At 43.6% G+C, this 16,786-nt stretch overlaps 1 protein-coding gene across 3 annotated transcripts in view; it reads left to right on the top strand.

Annotated features, from left to right (window-relative positions):
- The first annotated feature begins 1,931 nt into the window (after positions 1-1,931).
- The window catches only part of EMC2 (ER membrane protein complex subunit 2), a 74,841-nt gene continuing 59,986 nt past the window's right edge, over positions 1,932-16,786 (top strand). Inside the window, exons 1-2 of one of the 3 annotated variants that reach the window (XM_075825827.1) lie at positions 1,932-2,055; positions 3,622-3,669. In XM_075825827.1, coding sequence (XP_075681942.1) covers positions 3,630-3,669 — 40 coding nt within the window. In that variant the 5' untranslated portion in view covers positions 1,932-2,055; positions 3,622-3,629. Of the gene's footprint in view, positions 2,060-3,621; positions 3,670-16,786 lie in introns of all 3 variants that reach the window. The other 2 variants (XM_075825826.1, XM_075825825.1) reach the window with 2 other exon arrangements.

Genomic DNA, 16,786 nt, shown 5'->3' with positions numbered 1-16,786 from the left:
GTCAAAACGAGTTTGGCCGAACCCGGTGAAGTTCGGTGCGCTCATCTCTAATTTGACACTCCGTTTGGATGTTTGTAAACAGAAAAGCATGTGGTGCTTTTCTGTTTACATTCATCCTTTTGACAGCTCTTGCGCGAATCACGCAGTTCGCACGGAAGTGCTTCCGTGCGGCATGCGTGGTTTTCACGCACCCATTGACTTCAATGGGTGCGTGATGCGCGAGAAATGCATGATTATAGAACATGTCGTGAGTTTTACGCAACGCACTCGCGCTGCGCAAAATTCACGCATCGTCTGCACTGCCCCATAGAGTAATATAGGTGCGTACGACGCGCGTGAAAAGCACGCGCGTATATTACGCTCGTGTAAATGAGGCCTTACACAGTAAAAACACAGTTTTTTCAAAATGATTTGTTTTTGTGTTTCCATATTTGAGGCGCCATAACTTTTTTATTTTTCAGCCGATGCAGTTGTATGAGGGCTTTTATTTTACGACTTGTAGTTTTTATTGGTACAATTTTGTACTACATGCGACTTTTTGATCACTTTTCATAATTTTTTTTGGATGGACAGAAAACAGCAATTCTGATTTTGATCCGCCTGTTTAACCCCTTAGATGCGGCGCTCAATAGTGAACGCCATATCTAAGTGGTTTTGGAGGGAGGGGGCTCCGTCTCTCACCCCACCGGCATCCTGCATGCAATCGCAGGGTGTCGGTGCTTTCCATGGAAACCGGGGCCTAACAAAGGCCCCCAGGTCTGCCTGCAGTGGATGCCTGCTAGGCCACGCCAGGGGCATGACCTAGCAGATGCCTGTCAGTTTTACACTGAGAGGCATAATACACTGAAATACAGAAGTATTGCAGTGTATTATAAAAGCGATCAAATGATCGCATAGTAAAGTCCCTTAGTGGAACTGATAAAAAAGTTTAATAAAGTTAAATAAATAAATAAAAACTCCAATAAAAAAAAGCGTCCGTAACAACCCCAACTACAAAGTTATTACATTATTTAACCCGCTCGGCGAACGCTGGAAAAAAATAAAATAAAAAACAACGCCAGAATTGCTGTTTTCAGTTGATCCTGCCTTAAAAAAAAAAAAGTGATAAAAAGTCGCATCTACTCCAAAATGGTACCAATAAAAACTACAAGTCGTCCCGCAAAAAAAAAGCCCTCATACAAACGCATCGGCGAAAAAATAAAAAAGTTATGGCTCTTCGAATACGGAGACACAAAAACAAATAATTTTGAAAAAAAGCGTTTTTCCTGTGTAAATGTAGTAAAACATACAAAAACTATACAAATTTGGTATCGTTGCAATCGTAACAACCCGCTGAATAAAGTTATTGTGTTATTTATAAACGGCATAAATTAAGGATGCAAAAAGAGAGTGGCGAAATTGCTGTGTTTTTTTCTATTACCCCCCAAAAAAAGTTTATAAAAGTTACTCAATAAATTCCATGTACCCCAAAATGGTGCTATTAAAAATTATAACTTGTCCCGCAAAAAACAAGACCTTACACAGCTATGTCGACGCAAAAATAAAAAAAGTTATAGCTCTTGGAATGCGACGATGGAAAAACGTAAAAAATAACTTGTCATTAGGGCCTAAAATAGGCTGGTCATTAAGGGGTTAATCCATTGAACCCTGGCTGAAAAACACTTCATTATTCATTACCATGATGGGACCCCATATACGAGCATTACATACACACGCACATTATATATATATATATAATGGGTCTATAAACCGTGTCTTTACACGCATCCCTATGGACATCCAGCTGGTTAGGACATGATGCCGGCAGCAGCGCTCCACTAATAGAAACCCTGGGCCTTAGCGCTCAGGAAAAGGCACAAAACAAGACTAACGTTACCATGACAACACCACCTCTCCTTCCCTCTTCACAAGCTCCACCCCCCTGTCCTCCAGCAGCCGTGACGCAGAACGCACAACACGTCACTCCGTTGCCGAGACTGAGACCTAGTGACGTCAGACGTCACTTCCCGGCTTCATCTTCCACCAATCATCCTATCCGGCTAGCAGTAAGTACAGGCAGGTAATAATATAACCGCCCGCATTATACACATTTACGTCAGTATATAGTGTAGTGCGTGTGACTGTGTGCACGTTCGTAGTACATGGATATGTGCCATGTATAATACGGGTACTGCGGTGTGTTCCTATGTGTCATCCTCGTGTAGTTATGCGTATCAGTGCAGTGTACTACTGACTGACAAAACCCACCAATGGCCTCCTGTGTAACGACTAGACACAGGATATCTACACAGCAGCGGCCGGCCACAGGAATACATGAAGTTGTGTGTCAGTAATGTGATCATGTGACAGAATATCTCTAGTGAAAAACATGGGGCTGGGGAAGAAGTCACACAACTGTATGTAGCCCCAGCTACCAATTGGAGGCATTGTCTATAACAATCAATCAATCAGATTGTGGTTTACATTTTTGTAAGCTAGGTTGTAAAATGTAAGTAGTGATGGGATTGGTTGATCAATGTAAGAAGTGATGTGATTGGTTTATCAATAGAAGAAGTGATGTGATTAGTTGATACAAGCAACTTTTATTCCACTTATTGGGGAAAATTTAACACGGCTGGTGCAAAGGAAGATTGGTTGTCATGGCCAGCTACACCAATCAGAATTGACCAAATTTTTCTGGCACTTTGGAAAATGAAAGCGGCAACTACTCCTATTTTCCTTTGTACCGGTTCTGAGCCATCTCCCTTGGTTTGTTGCTGTAGGGTCGCAGTATTGTTTGTGACTCTTGCGTGTGAATTATTTTTTAGATGCTTTTGTTTGTCGGATATTGTTTATGTATAATAAACTAATGGTTTTTTGGTCATTGAACATTATGGGCGTGTGCACTTTTTCTTCTGATCTGTCACTTGTTGCTTGCAATTCATATCTGCGTTGGACGCTCATGCTTGAGAAAGGCTCCGAGGAGCTGAAATGTCGCATGGGTCGACAGGACAAGTTCCTGATTGGATGTGCTGCCTGTATGTCCTTTTTGCATCGGCGTTCGGGACCGTTGGATCCAGTCCTGTTGGGCTTTACACTATTCTGGTGCTGTTGTTCCTTGTTTTGCACTGGACGCCCAGTTTCATCGCAAATCCGGTAAAACAAAGGACACCATGACGAAACCTGGCCGACCTCATTATAGTCAATGGAGTAGGTAAAGGGCAATTGGTCTCTGTCGTGCGAAGGATCGATCACTCTCGTCAGTGTATGGACCCTGAATGACGGCTTATGAAAAATATAGTTATGAGTCTGGTGCATTCACGAGGGAACATAGAAGGGGTGTCTCATCACAGACAAACCATTTAATCGGAGATTTGTCGCAGTGATCAGTTGATCACAGCGGGTCCAGCTCCCGAAACCCCCGGCAAACGGCTGATCTTGCATGGCGATGATGCTGAGAGCTCATTTTACACGGCGGCCGTTCAGATAAATCGGTGTTCGTGTAATACATGAGCCCCATGAGTCCGCCGGAGCGGGAGCCGCTGCTTGTCATGTGCCCTAATATACATTATTCCTTTTTATTATAAATCACATATACTTCTGTGTTGGAATGTGACTATATTTTTTTATTTTTTTTGACAGACAAAACCATGGCAAAGGTTTCTGACATGTATGATGTGACCTGGGAAGGTAAGACATGGCTGTTTGCGTTCAGCACTTTATTTTTTGTTAAAAAGGTTTTCCCAATTGTACAATAAATGTCCAACTATTGCGGGTCACACGTCTGGGACCCGCACCTATCCCTAGAATGTGACCCCCTACCTTACCCTCTCTTGTTGGCGCTTCTTTCCAGCCACTGACTGATAAAGTGGTTGGGAGTTTGGAAACAGCCGATCCCGCTAAGCCACGCTGTTTCTGTTTTCGAAACTCCCATTCACTTTTATGTGAGTTCCAGAAACAGCGTAGCTCAACTATTTCCGTACTTCTGACCACCTTGTCCGACAGCTGGAGAGCAAGAGAAGATAGGACGGGGGTCAGGGGTCTCTGTTCTAGAGACCGGTGCGGGTCCCAGAGGTGGTTATGCCATAAATGTCAGAGTATGAGAAAATCCCTTTAAATCATTTCATATCAGCACTTCTTATTGTCCACATCGTATGATTTATTGAGATGTGATATTTAGGCTTTATTCAAACGAACGGGAAAAACGTCCGTGCAACGCGCGTGATTTGCACGCGCGTTGCACGGACCTATATTAGTCTATGGGGCCGTGCAGACATGTGCGTGATTTTTACTCGGCGTGAGTCCGCTGAAAAAAAGTCACGACATGTCCATTCTTTCAGCGTTTTGCGCGAATCACGCACCCATTGAAGTCAATGGGTGCGTGAAAACCACGCATGCCGCACGGAAGCACTTCCGTGCGAACTGCGTGATTTGCGCAACAGCTGTCAAAAGGATGAATGTAAACAGAAAAGCACCACGTGCTTTTCTGTTTACAAACATCCAAATGGAGTGTCATAATGATGGCGGCTGCGCGAAAACCACGCAGCCGCGCATCATATGCTGCTGCCACACGGAGCTTGTAAGTGGTTTTTGCGCACGCAAAACAGCGCGTTTTTGCGTGCGCAAAAACGCCACGTTCGTGTGAATCCAGCCTTATAGTTTTGGGATTCTTCTAAGGGTGAATTCACACGCGCCAGATTTTGTTGCAGAAATTCCTGCGACTGCAAATCAAGTTTATTCATCTGAAAGGAACTTGCAGAAATCCATGCGCCTGCTGCAGAAACAACCCTATTCACATGCATGGAACTGATTTTCAGTGTCAAAATCTGCCGCGTGTGAATCGGTTGTGTCCTAGTTTCCAGGTTTATGGAGAAAGTGAGACAATTGCTAAAAGTGTTATAAAATAAAAATGGAAACACTCCTTTAGGCCTGATTTACACGAGCGTGTGCGTTTTTCGCACGCAAAAAACGCGGCGTTTTGCGTGCGCAAAAGGCACATAACAGCTCCATGTGTCATCAGTGTATGATGCGCGGCTGCGAGATTTTCGCGCAGCCGCCATCATTTTGACACTCCGTTTGGATGTTTGTAAAGAGAAAAGCACGTGGTGCTTTTCTGTTTACATTCAGAGTTTGACAGCTGTTGCGCGAACCACGCAGTTCGCACGGAAGTGCTTCCGTGCGACCTGCGTGGTTTTCACGCACCCATTGACTTCAATGGGTGCGTGATGCGCAAAAAACACAGAATTATAGAACATGTCGTGAGTTTTACGCAGCGGACTCACGCTGCGCAAAACTCACGGACTGTCTGCACTGCCCCATAGCCTAATATAGGCGCGTATAACACGCGTGAAAAGCACGTGCGTCGCACGCGCGTATATTACGCTCGTCTAAATGATGCCTTACAGGGAGACATATTGGCTGTGTTCATTGCTTGTCGGTCATATATGCGCAATATAATCTCCATGTAGTGTTTAGCAATTCTACAAATATTTGTTGGTCTACTCTTCACATCGAGGCTACGTTCAAAATGTTACTTCTTTCCTGTGAGCTCCGAGGTTGCATGACCTTCCATCTCCCTGAAGCCGTCCTCTGGTTCATGGTCTGTAGATGGTGTGCCCTGCTTTGGTGCATTGTGGGAGATTTATTGAAGAAAGAATTTTCACGTAACCCCCTCCTGATTATGCTGGGCAGTGCCCGGGCTGCAGTGTGAGTACATGCAGCAGCTGCTCCCTGCACAGTAAAAGTTTAGGGTTAACGTTTTTTTATTTTATTTTTTAAATGGCAGGAAAGTATTTTTTTTTGTACAAAAAAAAAATTGTGCCATGATCCGCAGTACAAAACATTAAATTAAAGGGGCATTCCCAGAATCGACAATGGTCAATTATCCACAGGATAGGTGATAATTGTCTGATCGCTGGGACCGCCACCGAATGCGAGAGGTCCCGAACTCCCCGCTGCTCCTCACAGTAAATGGAACGGTGGTCGACACTCCATTCAAAGTCTGTCGGTATAACGGAAATAGAAAAGTACAGCGTATGCTCGACCGCTGATCCATTAAAGCTCCGCCTTACTGTGGGGGTGCAGTGAGGAGGAATGGTGCAGGTTCAGGACCCCCGTTCTCATAATCGGTTGGGGTTCCAGGGATTAGACTTTTCTCACCTATCCTGTGTTTAGGCGATCACTTTTGATTCTGGGAATACCACTTTAATGTACCCTAGGGTATCCTTTTAATCACCCCTTTATGTGCTCTGTCCCCCCCAGAGGGATGTCATGATATCACAATTTGGACTTCGATAGTGATACTTTGTGTAGTATTGTGATACTCGATACCAAAACGATACTTTGCCAACAATAATAATTAAAAAATAAGTTCTTCCTTTTTCTGATGTGAGGCGCGTGGTGTGATGAATTTTGAACCTCCGTGTGTCTCACATTAAGGGTCTGTTCACACACTAAAGTAAAAAATGGCTGTAGAATATGGAGCTGTTTTCAAGGGAAAACCGCCTCTGATTTTCAGCCATTTTTCAAGCATCAAGTGTTTTTTGCAGCCGTTTTTTGAGCGGTTTTTCTTTTAACACAATGAAAACGTTTTTTCTAACGGCCGCGTAAAAAAACGCCCCGTCTGAACAAAACACTGATTTTCCCATTGAAATCAATGGGCAGATACTTGGAGGTCGTTCAGCTTCCGTATTTTCAGCTGTTTTTTTGGGGCATTTACGGCCCAAAAATGGCTGAAAATAAGCCGTGCGAACATTCCCTATAATAGTAACTAACCTCATCATGTTCCTCAGTCATAATGGACAACATTGGGTTAATTACTATTAATGTGAGGCACATGGAGGTTTGTAATTCATAATACCTTGTGCCTTATATTAACAAACCGCGTAAACATCATAAATGATGCTATAAATTTGTTATTACGGTCGCGATGATAACAAATGTGTATGTTTTATGTATTGAGACTTCTTTTAATGATTATTGTAAAAAAAAAAAGTTTTATTTTATTTAAAGGGAATGTGTTGCCAGAAAAACATGTTTTTTTTAAAAAAAATTAAACATTTAGTGTGTGGGTGATTAAACACTGTTCAAATTTTTTTTATTTTTTTGCACGAGTCCAGGAAATATTATAAATTATTTCTAAATTTATAATACTACCCATTTTTGGTCACTAGATGGAGCTGTTCCCAAAATTGCAGCATTGCAACATTGGGTTAAAAGCCCTCGCTCTAGTGAGCTCTCAGCATCCCCCCCTCCTTTATCCTGGCTAGTGCCGGGATAAACGAGGGGTTTGAACGGTGTAACCTCCTACACTGTGTGTCGCCATTTTTTGTGCTAACCCACAGTGTAGTAGGTTTACATACAGTAGTAAACACACACAAACACGAACATACATTGAAATCTCTTACCTGCTCCTGCCGCCGCGGCTCCCTCCGGCCCGTCCGCTCCGTCTGCTGCCGCTGGTCCAAGTGCACAAATCCAGAAGCCGCGACCGGAAGTAGTAATATTACTGTCCGGCCGCGACTTCCGGTCCACAGCAAAATGGCGCCGGACGGCGCCAATTTCGAATAGGACTGTGTGGGAGCGGCGCATGCGCAGTTCCCACACAGACGCCGTACACTGCAGTCAATGGGACGGGAGCCGTTCGCAGTCCCTATGGGACTGTGGCTGCCGTATTCCATGTCTGTATGTGTCGTTAATCGACACACACAGAAATGGAACAAAAAATGGCAGCCCCCATAGGGAAGAAAAAGTGTAAAAATAAGAAAAAGTAAAACACAAACACACAAATGAATATAAACGTTTTTAATAAAGCACTAACATCTTTAACATATAAAAAAATAATTTGTGATGACACTGTTCCTTTTTTTAACATTACTTTATTTTTTTTTATTTTTTTTAAAACTTTAAAGTGTAGCTAAATGTTCGACAAACTTCTGACATGTCATAGTGACATGTCAGAAGTTTGTATTGGTGGGGGTCCAAGCACCGAGACCAATGGTGGGGACCAATCGCTAGAACTAAGCAGCTGAAGCGTTCGTGTGGGCGCTCAGCTGCTTCGTTTCTGTTCGGCTTTTTCCGGAAGTAAATGTATTTGTGTACAGGCTCATAGGCTTTCTATTGAGTCCGTACACCGATACATTTATTTCCGGAAAAAGCCGAACACACACAAAGCAGCTGAGCGCTCACACGAACGCTTCAGCTGCTTCGTTCTAGCGATTGGTGGGGGTCTCAGTGCTTGGGCCCCCACCAATCCAAACTACTGACATGTCACTATGACATGTCAGAAGTTTTTCGAACATTTAGCTACACTTTAATGTACTGGCATATATCTATCTATATGCCAGTACATTAGCCTGTGTAATGATAGTACACAGGCAGTTGTTAGGACATACCTCAGTATGCCCTTACAACAGGAAATATGGTCAGCCAGCCCTGGGGTCCTTTAATGGACCCTGAGCTGTCTGCCCATATATGGTATGTCCCTTGATCTCGTCACAGGGATTTCCTGTGACTTGATCCAAAGGGCAACCCTCCTTATTTACCCCTTGAATGCTGCGGTCTGCTTTGATCGCAGCATTCAGGGGAATAGCGGTGGACATGAGTGGTTTCTCTGATATCCGCCGTTAGTGCGGGGCTGCGGCTGTGTAATACAGCCATTCCCCCCTCCTGACAATAAGTGCGCGCACGGTCAGCTTGAGGTGATGTGGCTGGTGCTGCACTAATGAGCGGCAATGAAGACCGAGAAAATGGGGGTGTTTTACAGAGCGCCCGGCATGTTCTGTCTTCAGTGCCGGAAATCATTAGTGCAGCTCTGGTCACATCACATCCTACTGACCGCGCGCACACACTTTTTGTCAGGACTCAGGAGCGGGGCAATGTCTGTATTACACAGCCCCACCCTCACTCTGACTACATTCATGTGTTACTATACTTAGCTGTGCGACCGCACTGCTTCATTTCGAAATACACAAATTAACGGTATTGAACCGTTTGAGGGTGCACGGTATCGAAACAGTATTGAAGTTTCGATGCATCGTGCAACCCTAGTTCCCCCACTCTCTAGCCTAGCTCCCCTGTCTTTGCCTCCTCTTTTCCTGCTGTTGGATTCCACTTGTAGAGTTTAAAGAGTCTCTGTCACCACATTATAAGTGCTCTATCTCCTACATAATCTGATTGGCGCTGTAATGTAGAGAACAGCAGTGGTTTTTATTTTGAAAAAACGATCATTTTTGAGCAAGTTATGAGCAATTTTAGATTTAGTTTCTTAATGCCCAACTGGGTGTGTTTTTTACTTTTGACCAAGTGGGTGTTGTAAAGAAGTGTATGAGGCTGACCAATCAGCGTCATACACTTCTCATTGTTCTAGCCCAGCATGATCCACAGCACAGTGAGATTGTGCAGTGAAAGAAGCTGGGATGGAACAATGAGAAGTGTATGACGCTGATTGGTCACTGATTGGTCAGCCTCATAACTTGCATCGTGACGGCCACATCGGCACCAGAGGCTACAGTTGATTCTGCAAGCCTCATTTGCATAATTACAAAAATGGTCATAACTTGGCCAAAAATGCTCGTTTTTTAAAAATAAAAACGTTACTGTAATCTACATTGCAGCGCCGATCTGCTGCAATAGCAGATAGGGGTTGCAAAATCTGGTGACAGAGCCTCTTTAAACCTCCTGATACTCCACTCCAATAAAATAAGTGTGAAAAAAAAAAAAAAAAGATTCAACTGAATGTTGTCTAAAATAATAAATACTGTGTGTGTGTGTGTATATACATACATACGCACGCACGCTATACACCGGAAAATGGCGACAGCACTCTGCAAACACCAATGCCACCTAAACACTATATATAAATAAATAGGCATTGCTGCTGAATCTACTTACAATAGGGAGGTTCTTAGTGCACATTTTGATCAAATTGTGTGAGCCCACCTGACACGACAAGGCGCCCTCACTTATAAGGTGGGTCCCTATGTTACTTGCACAATTTGATCAAAATGTGCGCTAAGAACCTCCCTATTGTAAGTAGATTCAGCAGTAATGCCTATTTATTTATATATAATGTTTAGGTGACAGCCTCTTTTTGGCGGTTTATTTGCATTAAATACATTGAATACATTCCCTGAAAATAGTTCTTAAAAGTATCTGTGACTTGTATTGCAAAAAACAAGTCCTCAAACGGCTAAATTGATGAAGAAAAAAAAAAATTATGCTAAATGGGAAAACAATTTTACTGGTCCTAATGGCCAAAATCAGCGACATCATTAAGGAGTTAAGATGCACTTAAGGTAGGGCTGGGCGATTATGACCTAAATCAAATTCACGATATTGTTGAATATGTAACCTCGATTACGATTAATGAATAATTATTTAGGCCACACCACTTTTGCATGCTACGCCATTGAATTAACCCCTTAATACCGAAGGTATTTTAAACCTTAATGACCGAGCAATTTTTTAAGTTTTTCCATCGTCGCATTGAAAGCTCTAAAACTTTTTTTATTTTTGCGTCTACAAAGCTGTATACGGACTTTTTTTTTTTGCGGGACAAGTTGCATTTTATAATAGCACTTTTTTGGGGTACATAAAATTTATTGATTAACTTTTTAATAATTTTTTTTTAGTGGGGTACTGGAAAAAAACCTGAAATTTCGCCATTTTTTTTGCTTCTTAATTTCACGCCGGGGGATGAGAGAGGGGGCCACCTCCCTCTAAAATAACTCTGATTCTGCTCGCTATTGAACACCGCATCTGAGGGGTTAAATATGATTTGAGAACACTGCTAGTGGTCTCCGATCATTGCCCTGAAGCCCCAGGTTGTTACAGCCCGGGCTTAAGCAGTACCCCGCACGATGCGGGGAATGTTCTTCTGAAGTGCTGATGTGGAAACGCGACGCTTCAGAAGAACTACCCTGAACGGCCGACATAAAAACACTATACGCCGGTCGTTCAGGGGTTAATATTTATCCCCTGAGCCTACTGTATTCTATTGTATATAATATACCCCCTGACACTGCTCTACACAGTATATTGCCCCCATAGTGCTTCCTACACAGTATAATGCCCTTATAGCTGCCCCGACGCTGTAAAATGCTCACATAACTGTCCCAACGCCGCCCTAATAGTGCCTTATAAAAATAATAATATAAATACTCCCCTAACCCCGTTCCAACGACGAGTGGAGGAGATCTCTCTGCTCCTCCGGTCTGTGCAGCTCGGCGCATACAGGTGCGATGACGTCACTGCCTCGCGTCCGACGATACACAGTAAATGATAGAGCAGGGACCTTACGCCCGCCCTGCTCTACCATTGGCTTCAACTGTATCTGCGTCCTGAAGATGCAGATACAGTTTAATCCTGGGAAAAATATATAGAAAGAAACGAAATGTGCAAGGGGACGTCAATTAATTGCGCTGAACTTCGGTTTCGTCTTTTTTTTTTTTTTTCCGATTAATTGCCCAGCCCTAACTAAAGGGACCCGAATTATGCACAAACTATATTTATACGAGACCTAAACTAAATATCTATTATAATAATAATAAAAGTGACACTTTTGGGGCAGGTTTTCCAGTTTTAATGTGAATGTTAGGAGGATATCATATGTAACCTCCCCTCAGTGTGGAGCCCCTAGCAGAGCATGTGGATATTGGTTGTCCTGAGTACTTTAACCCCTTAATGACCGCCGATACGCCTTTTTACGGCGGTCATTAATGGGCTTTATTCTAGGCCGCTGCCTTTTCACGGCGGCCTAATCAACTTCCTGCACGGGAGACTGGAGCCGGGGCTCGACTGTCTGATGTCAGTTGGGCTCCTGCTCCAACGGTAGCGATCGAAATTGACTTCGATTGCGAACGTTTAACCCTTCAAATGCCGCAGTCATTAGCGACTTCTGCATTTGAGTTGTTTAACGACGAAGGCTTCCGGGCCGAAACGCGCGTCGGGGTGGACGCCAGTCACTTGAACCTTGACATGGGTAAGAGATATTTGCACACAATGCATAGTTCATTTTCATTATATTTCGACTTCTTGTTATTCTCTGTAATTGTGCATGGACTGTTGTCCTAGATATATTGTGTAGAGAAATCATTAAAGAGGCTCTGTCACCAGATTTTGCAACCCCTATCTGCTATTGCAGCAGATCGGCAGTGCAATGTAGATTACAGTAACGTTTTTATTTTTAAAAAACGAGCATTTTTGGCCAAGTTATGACCATTTTTGTTTTTATGCAAATGAGGCTTGCAAAAGTCCAAGTGGGCGTGTTGAAAAGTAAAAGTACAACTGGGCGTGTATTATGTGCGTACATCGGGGCGTTTTTACTTCTTTTACTAGCTGGGCGTTCTGACGAGAAGTATCATCCACTTCTCTTCAGAACGCCCAGCTTCTGGCAGTGCAGACACAGCCGTGTTCTCGAGAGATCACGCTGTGTCGTCACTCACAGGTCCTGCATCGTGTCAGATGAGCGAGGACACATCGGCACCAGAGGCTACAGTTGATTCTGCAGCAGCATCGGCGTTTGCAGGTAAGTCGATGTAGCTACTTACCTGCAAACGCTGATGCTGCTGCAGAATCATCTGTAGCCTCTGGTGCCGATGTGGCCGACACGATGCAGGACCTGGGGCAGGAAGTGAGTGACGTCACAGCGTGATCTCTCGAGAACACGCTGTGTCTGCACTGCCAGAAGCTGGGTGTTAACGAACAGAAGTGGATGATACAAAAATGGTCATAACTTGGCCAAAAATGCTAGTTTTTTAAAAATAAAAACGTTACTGTAATCTACATTGCAGCGCCGATCTGCTGCAATAGCAGATAGGTGCTGCAAAATCTGGTGACAGAGCCTCTTTAAGTGCACACACTTTTGATGCATCTATCTCCTAGCACTTCTCATTGACACACAGTTGGCTGTTTGCACACCACTTCTCTACTATGACTGTTATTTAACATTGGTGTGCTCAGTCTGTTCACACAGTGATGTTCTGTGTGACGTGTTCTGGTTGTCCATTCTTTCTTGTGGTTCTCATCTCTATAAATTTTACATATGTGTGTATTTCAATTGATTCAATAAACTTTTATTTTTTAACCCATCCTTTGTGTGTCTGACTCCTAGTTATAGGTTGAGTTGTTTAACTATGCATATTTGGTATCGTCGTAATTGTACCGACCCATAGAATAAAGGTTTCGTGTTATTTATGGCGCACAGTAATCTGCGTAAATGTAAAACGCATAGAACAATGGCTAAATTGCTGGGTTTTTTTTATATCCCCCCCCCCCTCAAAAAAAAAAGTTAATAAAGAAATTCTACACACCCCAAAACGGTGCCATTGAAAAATACAACTCATCCTGCAAAAAACAAGTCCTCATACAGCCATGTCAACGTGAAAATGAAAAAGTTATAGCTCTTCGTATGTGACGATGGGAGAACTATAAAAATGGCTTGGTCATTAGGGCCCAGAAGGCAAGCAGGGGGAAGGGGTTAATAACACCACAGATTTCTGTTTGACTGAGATTACTTGATGTAGACGTAATGGCTGTGGTTTGGTAATAACTTGATGTGGGTCTTATTGATTCAGGGTGCTGTCCATATACAGACCTGCTTATACATGGTATATATTATATGTTGAGAAAAGCGGACCATACACAGATAGATGTTGGCCGAACCCTCTGATTTCAGTGGGACTGGCCGACAAATCCAATGTGTATGGCGGCATCCCAGCATTCCCTCGAAGGCAGAAAGAAGTGTCGGACATGTTGAATTTCATCATGCCCGATCCTTTTTTTGTTCGTTAGTAGATAGGCTGCTGCCGGAGGAGTACAGTAGTGGTTTTCTCCCTATTGAAAAAACATGCGCTCTTGGCCGAGTGTGCATGTTTAAAGGGAACCTTCCATACTTCAGACACTGGGAGGGAAAACAATTGCCTCTTTTCATGTTGCTAAAGTGGACATGTCGCCTCTCCTGACACGTCTGTTTTAGTAACTACTTGTATTCCCCATGGAGTAATTCTGGAGCGTCTTTTCTAAGAACTCTACGTTGTGTCGTTCCTCTGTTATTCCTTTTAGTAATGTAAGAAATAAATTGACTACTGGGTGTTACCAGTTGGGGGTGTTTCCCTACACAGTCTGACATTGTCCAATCAGTGCTGACAGTGAGACTGTGTAGGGACACACCTATTTGACAAAGGGGAATAGCATGACCCAGTTGTCAATTTATTCATACATTTCTAGGAGGAATAACAGAGGAACGACACAATGCAGAGTTCTAACAAAATGTGTTCCAGAATTGTTATTTTTTGGGGGAATACAAGTATTTACTCAAATAGACATGTCCGGAGAGGTGACAGGTTCCCTTTAAAGTGGCCCTCCAATCAAAGGCTGGTGATGTCCTTTCCTAGGGTCTGCCCGCTGACTCAACACTGCAGCGCCAGGAGGAGCATCAGAGCACGAAGACCCAGCACTTTCTTAGTATATAAACGTATATATGTATTTATTTTTTTTTTTACATGTAGAACCAAGTTCTAGATGTAAAGGGGTTAGACATTTTTAGATATTGGCTTACTCTGCCAGGGGAGGAGGTGGCAGGGACCCCCTGTTCTGAGTTAAAAACCTCTCTAGCATATCCATTCGTTATACTATCACTTTCAATCATAGAGTGACACAATAGCTATAGTTCCATAGACAAGCATATTTGCCATTTAGGATCTTGGAAAAGCTGGGAGACAACCCCTATCAATCCTATGTTGGCGGCCGTGTTGCTTGTCGCCCATTATGTTTTAGAACTCTACAGAAGAGGACGAGACGGGAATTTTTTTGAGAATTTTCGGATGATTTTTGCATTGTAGGCAATAGAACAAACAACACACATGCCAGTATTACGATATGTGACTGACTGAACACTGCTAGCTTTGTACTGGTTTAACATCTGCTTGTGTATAGGCATTTACATGGCTCAGCACCGACATGCAGTCCAGTAACAGGTGATCTATATTAAGCTGTCACTATAAACATCACAACCAATAAACTTTTATTCATCCTAAAAAAATCCCTGAGTCTTTAATTATTGTTGAAAAAGACTAGAAAAAAAATAAAGCCTTTTTTTTTTTCCACCAAAGAGATGGAATATTCATAACCAGATAAAACAAGGTCGGAGCCAGGCTAAATAACTGACGTGAAGCAGCAGAGTCCAGAAGGAAGTCTGGGAGCACTAAATATTCTGCGTGGAACATCACCAGTGCTTCTCTTTGAAAGAAAATACGTTTTAGCAAATCTTCTAATGCCGTCCTAAGTACTGACTGCAATTAACATTGTTGTTTTTGCTCTTGCGTGCTGCCCGAAATGTATCCACCGTAGAAGTATTATCTCTTATGTGTGATCACTCCGCACCTACAGTCGTTTTACATTGCATTGACTTGCTGGAGGTCACATCAGGTAACTGCTATGAGTGAGAGCCAGCAGTGCCCCATCTTTACGTCGAGCCTGGCACCAAGCTGCCCAGCTCAAGTCGGTTGTTCTGAAGGAGGTACTGTATTCCCATGACGTATCCACAGGATATGCTGTAAATGTCTGATAGATGCAGGTCCCACCTCCAGGACCTGCATCGATCGCACGTCCTGCCTGGTACCGAGATCGTTGTGCTCTGCTGTTTCCGCAACGCCCATTCACTTCTATGGGCGTTACGGAAATAGCGGGGTACAGCATGCTGTGAACAAAGCAAAGAGGATTTCTAAACTCGCCTGTCATGTCTGTTTAAGTAAATACTTGTATTCCCCATAAAATAACAATTCTTAGTGATGTGTTGTGCTGGCCCTCTTTTATTCCTCTTGGAAATTATGAAAAAATTTACACCGGATAAGTCATCAGTACCTGATTTGTGGGGGGTCCAACAGCCGGACCCCGCACCGTTAAGCTGCCCCAGCTGTCTCCGAGCACCGGACGTACGTGTCGGAAGCAGTTTTGCAGCATGGCCACTATGTTATGTATGAAGCCAACTGCTTCCGTACATCGCATAATGGGCCATAACATCCGGTGCCAGGAGGCAGCCGGAGCGGCTTAACGATGTGGGATCCGGGTGTCAGACCCGCACCGATAATATACTGATGACCTATCCGGTGGATAGGTCATCAGTTTCTAGTAGTGGACAACCCATCTAAGTACTGTAGGTTTTAGAATAGTAGGAGAACATGACAGCGTTTCGAGATGATGCCGAACTACAGACAGAATTACTATGTTGTCTGCGTTCAAGGCTGCAGACACCATTTTTAACCCCTTAAGGACGCAGCCTAGTTTTGGCCTTAAAGAGGCTCTGTCACCTGATTTTGCAACCCCTATCTGCTATTGCAGCAGATCGGCGCTGCAATGTAGATTACAGTAACGTTTTTATTTTTAAAAAACGAGCATTTTTGGCCAAGTTATGACCATTTTTGTATTTATGCAAATGAGGCTTGCAAAAGTCCAAGTGGGCGTGTATTATGTGCGTACATCGGGGCGTTTTTACTACTTTTACTAGCTGGGCGTTCTGACGAGAAGTATCATCCACTTCTCTTCAGAACGCCCAGCTTCTGGCAGTGCAGATCTGTGACGTCACTCACAGGTCCTGCATCGTGTCGGCCACATCGGCACCAGAGGCTACAGTTGATTCTGCAGCAGCATCAGCGTTTGCAGGTAAGTAGCTACATCGACTTACCTGCAAACGCTGATGCTGCTGCAGAATCATCTGTAGCCTCTGGTGCCGATGTGTCCTCGCTCGTCCGACACGATGCAGGACCTGTGAGTGACGACACAGCGTGATCTCTCGAGAACACGGCTGTGT

Source organism: Rhinoderma darwinii, chromosome 5, assembly GCF_050947455.1.
Source record: "Rhinoderma darwinii isolate aRhiDar2 chromosome 5, aRhiDar2.hap1, whole genome shotgun sequence".
NCBI lineage: Eukaryota > Metazoa > Chordata > Amphibia > Anura > Rhinodermatidae > Rhinoderma > Rhinoderma darwinii.
The sequence above is the reverse complement of the archived record's forward strand: the minus strand, read 5'-3'. Positions and strand labels throughout refer to the sequence as shown.